This window comes from Stegostoma tigrinum, chromosome 1 (assembly GCF_030684315.1).
Source record: "Stegostoma tigrinum isolate sSteTig4 chromosome 1, sSteTig4.hap1, whole genome shotgun sequence".
Taxonomy (NCBI): domain Eukaryota; kingdom Metazoa; phylum Chordata; class Chondrichthyes; order Orectolobiformes; family Stegostomatidae; genus Stegostoma; species Stegostoma tigrinum.
In genome coordinates, this window is record NC_081354.1 from 1430452 (window position 1) to 1443138 (window position 12687).

The following is a 12687-nucleotide window of genomic DNA, read 5'->3' on the forward strand; positions in this document are numbered from 1 at the left end:
CAATTTTTTGAATCTTGCCTTGTATCTACAGTCCCTCATTCCCAGTATCATTCTTGTAAACCTCCTTCAGAATCTGTCCAGATCTTTAACATCCTTCCTTGAACCAAACACGATTATCCAAATGTGGTTTGACCAATGATTTGTACAGGTGTAGCATCACTTCCTTGCTTCTATACTCAATGCCTGGTGGTGATGGGAGATTTTAATTTTCCCAACATTGACTGTGATTCACTTAGCGTTAGGGGTCAAGATGGAACAGAATTCATCAGGAGCATCCAGGAGGGTTTTCTAGAGCAGTATGTATGTAGTCCAACTTGGGAAGGGGCCATCCTGGACCTGGTGTTGGGGAATGAACCCGGCCAGGTGGTTGAAACTACAGTAGGAGACTACTTTGGAAGTAGTGACCACAATTCTGTAAGTTTTACAATACTTGTGGACAAAGATGAGAGTGGCCTGAAAGGAAGAGTTCTAAACTGGGGGAAGGCCAACTATACCAAAATTTGGCAGGATCTGGGGAATGTAGATTGTGAGAAACTGTTTGAAGGTAAATCCACATTTGATATGTGGGAGGCTTTTAAAGAGAGGTTGATTAGCGTGCAAGAGAGACATTTTTCTGTGAAAATGAGGGATAGAAAAGGCAAGATTAGGGATCCATGGATAAAAGGTGAAATTGTGAGACTAGCCAAGAGGAACAAGAAAGCATACGTAAGGTCTAGGCGACTGAGGACAGACGAAGCTTTGGAAGAATTGCTAATGTTGTCCCCTTCTTTAAGGAGGGTAGCAGGGATAATCCAGGTAATTATCGACCGGTGAGCCTGACGTCAGTGGTAGGGAAGCTGCTGGAGAAGATACTGAGGGATAGGATCTATTCCCGTTTGGAAGAAAATGGGCTTATCAGTGATAGACAACATGGTTTTGTGCAGGGAAGGTCATGTCTTACCAACTTGATAGAATTCTTTGAGGAAGTGACAAACTTGATAGATGAGGGAAGGCCTGTAGATGTCATATACTTGGACTTCAGTAAGGTGTTTGATAAGGTTCCCCATAGTAGGCTGATGGAGAAAGTGAAGTCGCATGGGGTCCAGGGTGTGCTAGCTAGATAGATAAAAAAACTGGCTAGGCAACAGGAGACAGAGAGTAGAAGTGGAAGGGGGTTTCTCAAATCGGAGATCTGTAACTAGTGGTGTTCCACAGGGATCTGTGCTGGGACCACTGTTATTTGTGATATATGTAAATGATCTGGAGGAAGGTGTAGGTGGTCTGATCAGCAAGTTTGCAGATGACACTAAGATTGGTGGAGTAGCAGATAGTGAAGGGGACTGTCAGAGATTATAGCAGAATATAGATAGATTGGAGAGTTGGGCAGATAAATGGCAGATGGAGTTCAATCCGGGCAAATGCGAGATGATGCATTTTGGAAGATCTAATTCAAGAGTGAAGTATACAGTAAATGGAAAAGTCCTAGGGAAAATTGATGCGCGGAGAAATCTGGCTGTTCAGGTCCATTGTTCCCTGAAGGTGGCAACGCAGGTCAGTAGTGATCAAGAAGGCATACGGTATGCTTTCCTTCATCGGACGCGGTATTGAGTACAAGAGTTGGCAGGTCATGTTACTGTTGTGTAAGACTTTGGCTCAGCCACAGTTCTAGTCGCCATGTTACCAAAAGGATGTGGATGCTTTGGAGAGGGTGCAGAGGAGGTTCACCAGGATGTTGCCTGGTATGGAGGGTGCTAGCTATGAAGAGAGGTTGAGTAGATTAGGATTATTTTCATTAGAAAGACAGAGATTGGGGGGACCTGACTGAGGTCTTCAAAGTCATGAGGGGTATAGACAGGGTGGATAGCAAGAAGCTTTTTCCCGGAGTGGGGGACTCAATTACTAGGGGTCATGAGTTCAAAGTGAGAGGAGGAAAGGTTTATGGGAAATATTCGTGGAAAGTTCTTTACACAGAGGGTGGTGGGTGCCTGGAATTTAATGCCAACGGAGGTGGTAGACGCAGACACGATAGTGCCTTTTAAGATGTATCTGGACAGGTATATGGATGGGCAGGAAGCAAAGGGATACAGACCCTTAGAAAATAGATGACAGGTTTAGACAGAGGATCTCAATCGGCGCAGGTTTGGAGGGCTGAAGGGCCTGTTCCTGTGCTGTAATTTTCTTTGATCTGTGTTCTTTGTAAAACATAAATTCTGCTTTCTCTCCGTAGATGTCACCAGATGTAGAGTCATAGAGATCAACAGTATGAAAACAGCCCCTTCGACCCAACTTGCCCATGCCTCCTAGTTTTCACAGTTGAAACTAGTCCCATTTGCCTGTGTTTGGCTCATATCCCTCCATACCTATCCCATTCATGTACGTCTCTAAATGTTTTTTAAATTATGAAATTGTACTAGCTTCCACCACTACCTGTGACAGCCTATTCCAGACACTCACCAACCCTCTATGTAGAAAGAGTTGCCCCTCTGCACCTTTTTGTATCTCTACCCTCTCACCTTAAACCTATGCCTTCTAATTTTAGATTGCCCTACTACGGTAAAACGTTGCCTGCTATCTACCTAATCTATGCCTCTCATGATTTTATATCCCTCTATAATATCACCCCTCAATCTCCTACGCTTCAGGGCAGACGGTCCCAGCCTATCCAGCCTCTTTTATAACACAAACCTTCCAGTCCACGTAACATCCTAGTAAATCTTTTCTGCACTGTTTCTAGTTTAATAATATCCTTTCTATAGTGCGGTGCTGCATGCTGTACTTCAAATGTGGCCTCACCAGCATCTTGTATAGCTGCAACAAGACATCCCATCTCCTGTACTCAGTCATCTGACTGATTAAAGCTATCATGCCAAAAGCTGGCTTCACCACCTTGTCTACCTGTTTTCAAGGAGCTGTGAGCTTGTACCCTAGATCTCTTTGTTCTATAACATACCCCAGGGCCCTACCATTGACTGTGCAAGTCCTACCCTATTTTGCTTTACCAAAATGCAATACCTTGCATTTATCTAAATTAAACTCCATCTGCCATTCCACAACCCACTGGCCTAGTTGATCAAGACCTGGCTGCATTTCCACATAATCTTCTTCACTGTCCACTGTTGAGTTTTTGAAGCAATTTCTGTTTTTGAGCCTTCTTGACTTGTCTGGCCAACTTCAGAGCATGAACTCTGAGGCTCCTCTGCTCCTGTACGCCCCTTAGAGTTGTACCATTCACCCTGTATTGTCTCCTTGTGTTTCTTCTACCAAAATGTATTACCTTATATTTCTCTGCATTGAAATTCATCTTCCAGGTGTCTGCTCATTTGGCTAGCTTGTCAATGTTCCTCTAAAGTCACTCGGCATTGTCCTCACAACTCACTGTTCTCGTCAGCTTAGTAACACGTGCAAACTTAGAGGTTTTTCCCAAAACCCCTGTCTCCAAATGGCTTACTTAAATCAGTACAGGAATGGTTTTGGAACCAATCTGTGGGCAACATCACTTTCAATGCATCTCCAGCCTCAGAAATACCCAACTGTACTTGCACTCTGTTTTCCCTCTTTTCGCCAACTTCTACTCCATGCAGCCATCAATTCCAAACATTTCTATTTTACTAACCAACCTGCCATGTGGCACCATCTCTAATGCTTTCTGATACAACATCCACAGCATTACCCTCCACTGCCTGTGTCACTTAATCAACACAATTTGTCAGACATCACCTGCCCTTCGCAGACCCATGTTGACTGTCTAGTATTAACTTATTTTTCTCTAAGTGTGTATTTACCTTACTCTGGAGTATGGCCTCCATCAGTTTTTCAGCTATTGATGTCAAGCTGACAGGTATGTGGTTTTCTGGGTTATCCTCTGCCTTTTTCTTAAACAACAGTCACATTTGCAATCCTTCAGTCCCACGGAACTAATACTTGTTCAGAGATGTCTAAATAATTTCTGTCAACGCTCTGTAATTTGTTCCCTTGCAATCTAGAACACATCCCGTGAGCCTGATGACCTATATACCTGGATTACTGCTAGCACTTTTAGCTTCTCTCCTTTATCTGTCATTATTCTGCTGAGTTGCTCAAGACCCACACTTCCAACTGGGCCGTTGTCACCATTTTCTAATTTGGCAAAGACAGAAGCAAAGTGCTAATTTAGTAATTCTGCCATCCCATTTGCTTAAGTGAGCACTGTACCTGTTTGTTCCTTATGGGTTCCACTCTATCCTTCACCCACCTTTTACTATTAATATGTTTGCTCCATTTCACCTTTCAGCCCCCTACAATTGCCTTCTTCTAGTCTGGGTCTTAATCCTTGACGGATTTTTATCCTTTTCCACATTAATATTGAACATCATTTACATTATAATTGCCTTGTCCCAAACATTCCCCCACTCTGACATTCTCCACTTTCCTCATTTCCTGGGACCAGATCTAGCACAGCTCCGTCCCTGTTAAGACTGGAAACATACTGTTCCAGAAAGTTCTCCTGCATACATTGGAGGAATTTCTTGCTGTCTATGGCCCAAGCTCAGCCTTTTTCTCAGTCTACCCTGGGGTGATTGAAAGCAACAAAGGAGATTAATTATTTTGGCGTTTATTGTTTGATTTCGGAATGGTGGGCTGAAGGGCCTGTTTCTATGTTGTAGGACTCTATGACTTTGTAGCTGCTTTTACCTGACACCTAGTTCTATGCTTTCATGAGCACAGAACCAGATTAAACACAGGAGGTTTCTGTTTCTGGAGGATTAGGGGCCTCTGGAATCAGCTGCTTCTTTATGCAGACTATATATTTACTGAACTCATACAAAAGGGATTCGGATCAGTGGCTTCTCACTACAGCTGATCCTGCTGCACACACTGTAGAAGGAATGTTAGTTGATGAACCGTTTTGACAGTTTGAGTTCCTGGAGCTTATTCTGAGATAACGCGGTGTGAAGCTGGATGAACACAGCAGGCCCAGCAGCATCAGAGGAGCAGGAAAGCTGACGTTTCGGGTCTGGACCCTTCTTCAGAAATGCTCATTCTGGTTGCCTTCAACTGTTGGAGAAGAATCTTCTCAATCATTGGCTTCGTGTGTATGTTACAAAATCTCTGGTGGCTACTGGCATGATTGGAAGCGCTTACATTATGATATTCAAACTCTGCATAACTAACTAAGACAGCCTTCCTGAAATTCCTCTGTTTGTTATTTTCATACATTTATGTCATTGACCTGTGTTTTATTCTATAGGCATAGAAAGCAAGAGCAGGACATTGCATGAACATCATCAAGGAGTGGAAAATGAAATTGAAGTCTAAGATGTTCTCTGGATCTATATTAAACTTCAGAAGGATCTCTATTGAATTTCAACAGACATGGCATTCTTGAATATCTCTGCACATAAGAGGAAATGGTTTTAAAGCTGTTTTATTAACTGTTGTACATTTTGTAGATTTATTTTTTAAAAGAAACTGTCCGGATTTACTGAAATACCTATTTGTTTGGAATTATTATTTGTGTAGAAATCAATGTGGGCATTTTAGACATTTGCTTAACATTATGAAAGTACTTATGCAATTAGCCTTAGATCAATGTTACTAGGGTTGTATCCAAAAAAGCAGAAATACCATAGCCATTAAATTGCTTTGTACCCCAGAAGCCCATGAGGTGATGATCATAATGTGAAATAAAGAACTGCAGGTACTAGAGATCTGAAACATAATCAGAAATTGCTGGAAAAACTCAGCAGGTCTGGCAACATCTGTGGGAAGAAAGTAGAGTGTCACTGGATTCAAAACATTAACTCTGCTTTCCTCCCACAGACACTGGTGGACATGTGAAGTTCCTCCAGCTATTCTGTTTTTGATTCAGGCCATGATCTAGTTTGTATCTATTACTTGTGCAAGTTCCAGTGGAATAATTAGTTCCAGTTATCACCACAGGCATCTGGAACATAGAAAATTAGAATCCAGTTTTAATGTTGTGCTGTGACAATCATCCCACATCCTCTGTGTTCTATAAAGTATCTATTGGCCCCCTTAACTGAAACTGTTCGGAAAGAGCTTTGTGTCTAACACTGCATGCTCAGTGATAGATGCCAGTGCTGCTGCAGCTGGGAACCAGGTCTGAGAAGCTGTGGGAAAACTCTTGATGAGTACTGTAATCCTAGCATTCTTCTTATGCTTTTAAAAAAAAATTAACTTTCTCTTTTTCGGTTCTGGAGACCCAATCAGAATTCTATGGCTAAAAGGGCACAGATGATTTACTAGTGGATTTCCTCGTTTTGATGAAGGGGCACCAAACCTGAAATGTTAACTCTAATTTTTTTCTTCACAGATGCTGCCAGACCTGCTGAGCTTTTCCAGCAACTTTGCTTTTGTTGTTGTTGTGACAGTGGGTTTACTCTTAGCCCAATTAATGCGATAATAATTCATCACTGTTGTACCAAAGCAATCCAGGTTGAAACGCCTCTTGGTGTATCTCCCTGTCTTGGTAACCAAATCAATTTTGGAATCTGGAGTATAAAATAATTATAGCTGTTGTGATAGAATTGTATTTTTCTTTTTTTGTACTGGGCAAATTGAATTTACAGCCATGGTTCATGCTGTTTTGTGTCTGCACCTTTTTCCATCTAATATAAACGTGATGCATACAGCAGTTCAGAACACATGCCAGATGTTTATCTTTGTAATGGAACTAACTTTCTTTATGAATTAACTGTAAATACAATCTTCCACAGAAACACCATAAATTAATTTATTGCTGGAAGAGTTTTATAAAAAGTTCAAGTCTTTCTCTTCCAAACTGAAAACAACAAATACTGGAGATCACAGTGGGTCAGACAGCATCCTTGGAGAGAGACCAAGCTAATGTTTCAAGTCTAGATGACTCTTCGTCGGAGCTGAAGTGAAGTGCTTCTAAAGTTAAGAATACAAGAGCAGCAGGAAGTGTTAAAATGTACCATGGGGCAACCTTGCAGTTCTAAACACAGGCCCCAAAACACCAATGGATTACAGTTAAATTCCATTAACTTAGTACATTACAAAATCAAAACTGCCCCACATTTATCTGTAAACTAGTAACTGCACTCAAAAGCCATCAGGTTGACAGATATGAGAAGTGGAACTTGCTATACTTGAAGATTAAGTGAAAGCAATGCTTTTCCAGCACATTGGACCTTCATTCTGTACAGCATCTGATATGAGAGTATTTATCAAACAAAATTGTCTCAACATATTAATTAGGTATAATTACCAATTTTGGTCATGAATTGTAGAGAGGAGATTAATTTATGCTTAATAGATTATATATTTTGTAAAGGAGTAACTTCCTTATCCAGAAAGTGGTAAGAATGTGAAATTTGCTACTACATGGAGTCCATAAGGCAAACAGCAGAGATGTATTTAAGGGGAAAGTAGATTAATACATCAGGGAAAAAGGAATCAAAGATTCTGCTGTTAGTGAGACCACGTAGGGTGTGAGGGGACTGATGTAGAGCATAGGTTATTACTGTTTGTGTGCTGCACTTTCTACATATCGACTACAATAAAGAAGTAAACATGATTCTGGGTATTACCTTGTCGGGACAAGTTCTGTCAGATAAGCTGCTTTTCTCTAGGAGAAAAAGAACAAGTCTTGGAGGTACCAACATAATATTTCCATTTATAAAGAGGTTTCTAAAATTTATTGGGCAATCGATGTGCAAGGCAAAGTTTCAGAAGACATGGCAAGTAGAAATGAAACAGAAATCAAGTAGAGTGCTGTCTCAATGATGCTAAACCAGTGGAATAAATTATCAAGAAAAATATTGAATTGTACTATTAATTGGACTCACCAAATTGTATTTGTTTTTGCTGTTTGAAGCTGGCATATTTTTTCTGTTCCTAAAAATTATGTGCTTGGTGCTGGCTTACATTTCAATCTAAAATTAATTTAAAGTTAAGATACATGCTAATTTGTGCTTTACACATATATTTTGCATAAATATGGTCGACATTTTTAAAGTAAATATTCCACCAAATTCAATATTTTCAATTTGTGGTTATTTTGACAATGTCAATAAAATATTAGAAAGAAACTACCAAATTATTTTCATCTGGAACACAGCTTACATTGGTCCAGTGATTTATTTTAAAAATTAAAATCTCTCATTACAAAATTCATGCTCAGTGCATTTTCACGTTAAGATTTCTTTCAACCTAATTTTGTGCTATTTTTGCCAAGTGAAATAATTGTAACTGGTGAGTGAGAAGACTTTTTAAATATTTGTTCATGGGATGTGACTCTCTCTAGCTGGGCCAGTTTTTAATGCCTATCCCTTACAGTTAAGTGTCAACTACAATGCCATGGGTCTGAAGTTACATGTAGACCTGATCAGGAAAAGGCAGCAGATTTCTTTCCCTCAAGGGCATTAGTGACTTTTTAATTACAATCGATGGTTACATGGTCACCATTAGACTGGCTTTATTTTTTATTTTTATTGAATTCAAATTTTACAATCTGTTGCGGTGGGATTCAAACCCATGCCCTAAGAACATTTGCCCAAGGTTCTGGATTGCTGGTCTAGTGATAATACCACTAAGCTACTACCTCCCCCCAAATGCAAGCAAATCCTGCAAAATGCTGGAGACCAAAAATGTTGGATTCAGCATTATATCTATTTTTCTGTTCATACATTCTGCCAGAGCTGATGAGTTTCTACAGTTCTTTGTTTTTAATGTCCAGATTACCCTGTCTGATGAATTGGGTGCAAAACTGTTTTAGGATTGTGCCCAATTTATTATTGCATCTGTTGGATGGGTGTGAAATCTGGCAGGTTGCTTGCACCTCTTTTAAGGCAAGATGCACTTTTATGAGGTTTGACATTGGGATAGTTTCTCCTGTTCAAACGGATGCTGACTGGCAAAAGTCTTCAGGTTTGCAACATTATCTTGGAGGAATCTAAGGAGCAAGTTCCCTTTGCTTAAACAGTTGGTTATAAAACTGAGATATTTAAAATAGATTTGATACAGTCATTATAGAAGAACTGTTTCCTTTGTTTGGGGAAACAGAACAAGAATGAATAATCTCAAAACTGGGAACGATCATTTTTGAAGTTCGGAAATTTTTTTCCTCACAAACGGTAGTGAAAATCCAGAACACGTTCCCCGTGACAAGCTGAAGGCCAATTAAAATTTTGAAGACTGGGATATTTTTGTTGGGTAAGAATATCTATGAACCGGAATAAACTTGGATGAATGGAGTTGAGGCATAGATCAGCTGAGATTTAATTCGATGGTGATAGTCAGGTTCTGAACGACTGCAGTGGCACTTATAAGGTAGGCTGTAGGCTGAGGTGGTAAGAACTGCCGAGCCTGGAGAATCTGAGACAACATGGCGTAGAGCAGCAGGCCAAGCAGTATCAGAGGAGCAGGAAAGCTGACATTTCGGGTCTAGACCCTTCTTCAGAAATGGGGGAGGGGAAGGGGATTCTGAAATAAATAGGGACGGAGGGAGGGGGAGGCAGATAGATGATGGATAAAGGAAAAGATAGGTGGAGAGGAGACAGGTCAAAGAGACGGGGGTGAGCCAGTAAAGGTGAGTGTAGGTGGGGAGTTTGGGAGGGGATAGGTCAGTCTAGGGAGGACGGACTGGTCAAGGGAGTTCGTTGAGGTTAGTAGGTAGGAGTGGAGATGGGGCTTGAGATGGGAGGAGGCGATAGGTGGGAGGAAGGACAGGTTAGGGAGGTGGGGACAAACTAGGCTGGTTTTGGGATACGGTCAGGGGAGGGACAATCCATGTGGACTTTACAACCTTCAAAATCTCCCCTCCCCCAACCACATCCCAAAACCAGCCCAGCTTGTCCTTCTTCCCACCTATCCCCTCCTCCCATCTCAAGCCCCACCCCTATTTCCTACCTACTTACCTCATCCCACCCCCCTTGACCTGCCCATCCTCCCCGGACTGACTTACCCCCTCCCTACCTCCCCACCTGCACTCACATTTTCTGGCTCGCCCCCACCCCTTTAACTTGTCTGTCTCCTCTCCACCTATCTTCTCCTCTATCCATCTTCAATCCACCTCCCCCTCTCTCCCTATTTATTTCAGAATCCCCTTCCCCTCCCCATTTCTGAAAAAGGGTCTTGACCCGAAATGTCAGCGTTCCTGCTCTAGGCTGAATTGCTGAGCCCCAAATCAACCTGATGGACTAAATCTCTTCGTTCCCATATACAGGTTTGTATGGCCTGTTTGTACAGGACATATGACAGCAATGGATTTTATAATTAGCCTAATGGACTCCGATGCTGGACCATCCATACATAAATTTCTAGCACAAGCTCTCTAACCTCTAAGTATGTTCATTACTGGCATTATGCAGCATTTGTGCTGCATAGCTTTCCTGTAGGTCTGTGGGAGTGGTAGAAAATTTTTTTAAAAATGCTGATAATTCTGAAAGATCAGCAACCAGATGTAGGGGGAGAAACTGAGTATCAGCCTGGAACATTAAATCTGGCATTGGAACTGGCAATAGTTAGGAATGTTACATGTTTAAGTAAATAAAAAGTTGGAAAGGGCTGTAGTAGAATGTGAAGGAAGATCTCTGATTGGGTAGAAGAAATTAAATGACAAAAGGAATCATGGCGCAGAGTGAAGTGAGATGCTAATGGAATAAGCGATGAAAAAATGTCTTGATGATACACTAATAGGACCAGTAGAATCGTTACTGATAATAGTTACTATTTGGAAAGTATGACTGTTTACCATTAGAGTAGGTTTCAGGATCCTCCCCATAATACATCTCGCTTTTGTCCATAGTCTGTAAGTAAGGCATAGCCCAGAGTGTCAGCACAATTGATAGCAGTCATCTTGAACCCAAAACACAAATTTGACTTCTTTAATAAACCCTAATCAGGAAGATGAAAAAAGCTGCAATAGATACAATTTTGCACCTTTGTTCTGAGTAATGAACAAGGTGTTGATTCACTTATCCATGAAAGCTGCAGTCAGTGTGAAAGATTCACTCATCTTTGGAGTTTAGCTTGCCTGAAAAATATTCCAGATCCTTTCTAGCACCAGTTTTATATATACTGCTGTGTTGTCAACATACTGTTTGAACTATACTAAGAGCAAAAGAAAAATGGTTGTGACTTCAAGGCAACATTATATCTCATTGAGATCAGAATCACAGACGTGATGAACAGTAGAGTTAATGGCGACATGCCAATTTAAGTCTTTAGTTTTGTAACAAATACCAGACACTTAAAAAAATGTTTTATTCATATTATCTAACATTACAAGTAGTATTTACGCTGAGTTTCTGCTCACTGTTACAGTCCATGGCAAACAGTCTTACAGGATGTGTCAGTTTTCCTTGAGGATGGATTTTGGTAGTTGCAACAAAGTGAAAGAAAGGTCTAGGCCCGAAACATCAGCCTTCCTGCTTCTCTAATGCTGCTTGGCCTGCTGTGTACATTCAGCTCTACACCTTGTTATCTCTGAAGTAACTGAACCATGGTTTCATCCTAAGTGAGGAAAATTTATCATTCATGGAATCAGCAAAAGATGCCCAAGGCATGTGTGCAGTTCTGCATTGTCAGTATGAGGATGTACGTATCAAATTAAGAAACAGCATCTCAAAGGTGCAGATTTCTGTGTTATTACCTGATCCATCTGCATGTTGGCACGGGGCAAATAAGACTAGTAGGTTCCGATTCATTAAGCACTGACAACAATAGTGGGGAAAGTTAGGTCTGTACTGAAGGGATTACTTCTACCCCAATCTGGGGCTGGGGCCAGTGTTCTTCAAGTTAGGTGGATTGGCCATGCTAAATTTCCCAGAGTGTTCAGGGGTGTGTGGGTTATAGGGGGATGGGTCTGGGTGGGATGCTCAAGGGGCGGTGTGGATTTGTTGGGCCAAAGGACCTATTTCCACACTGTAGGGTATCTTTAAAAAAAGCCACATAAATAGGGAAGCAGAAATGTTTTAAACTTATTAGTGAGAACCAGGGATCAAATTTGGGATGATCAGAATTAAGACAAGGCAAAAGAAAGAGATACAAATAAAGGAAATAATAAACTGTCCAAGAAAGAATACAGAGTACAAATCTAAGAGTAGATCAACAGGTAAGATTAGAGGTTGCAATAATAATAAATCTATCAATACTATTTGAATGCACACAGTACTTTATGCAAGTAGACTATAAATAGAAATGAATGAATCTGATCTAGTAGCCATTAGAAAGACATGGTTCCTGCGAAAGGCAGTAGAGTCAGCTTGTGTTCCCAAAAATAGTGACTGATTCCTTTGAAAAAAAATGCTTCATGATGTTAAAATCAAAGTTCCAGAGAATGTTTTTTAAACTAAAAACATGTAATTTTTTAAAAAAATACTGTGCCACAAGTGCAGAGAGAGTGCATTTCTCGGTTAAACAATTTAAGGAAACCTTTAGCGAAGAAAGCAGGCTAGTTGTTTCTTGCTTGCAGAGTAATTTTTTAAAAATTTACAAGTTTCTCCTCCAATATACCCATACAGGTTAAGTAGAGTAGAGAAACTGGTGATGGAAAATAAACTGGCTTTCCTCAGCTTTAAGGTGTTTTATTACTGCAGAGAAAATATTCAACTTCTGCCTTTGCAGAGATGTGGTGGCTTCTCCCAAACATTCACACCATCAAGCGGGTCAACTGGGAAGCCAATCGCAGATTTGCCAGGGAGCAAGTGTTTATTATAAATAATTGGTTAATAATCCACAGAC

General features: G+C 40.7%; 1 protein-coding gene across 10 annotated transcripts in view; it reads left to right on the plus strand.

The window, feature by feature from the left end:
* LOC125451628 (sodium/hydrogen exchanger 9B2-like) overlaps window positions 1–8027 on the plus strand; it is a 180186-nt gene extending 172159 nt beyond the window's left edge. For 7 of the 10 annotated variants that reach the window (XM_059646162.1, XM_059646264.1, XM_059646171.1 and 4 more), the window contains one exon: window positions 5207–8026. In XM_059646162.1, the coding sequence (XP_059502145.1) occupies window positions 5207–5274 (68 nt within the window). In that variant the 3' untranslated portion in view covers window positions 5275–8026. Of the gene's footprint in view, window positions 1–5206 lie in introns of all 10 variants that reach the window. The other 3 variants (XM_048528979.2, XM_059646348.1, XM_059646374.1) reach the window with 1 other exon arrangement.
* The last annotated feature ends 4660 nt before the right edge of the window (window positions 8028–12687 follow it).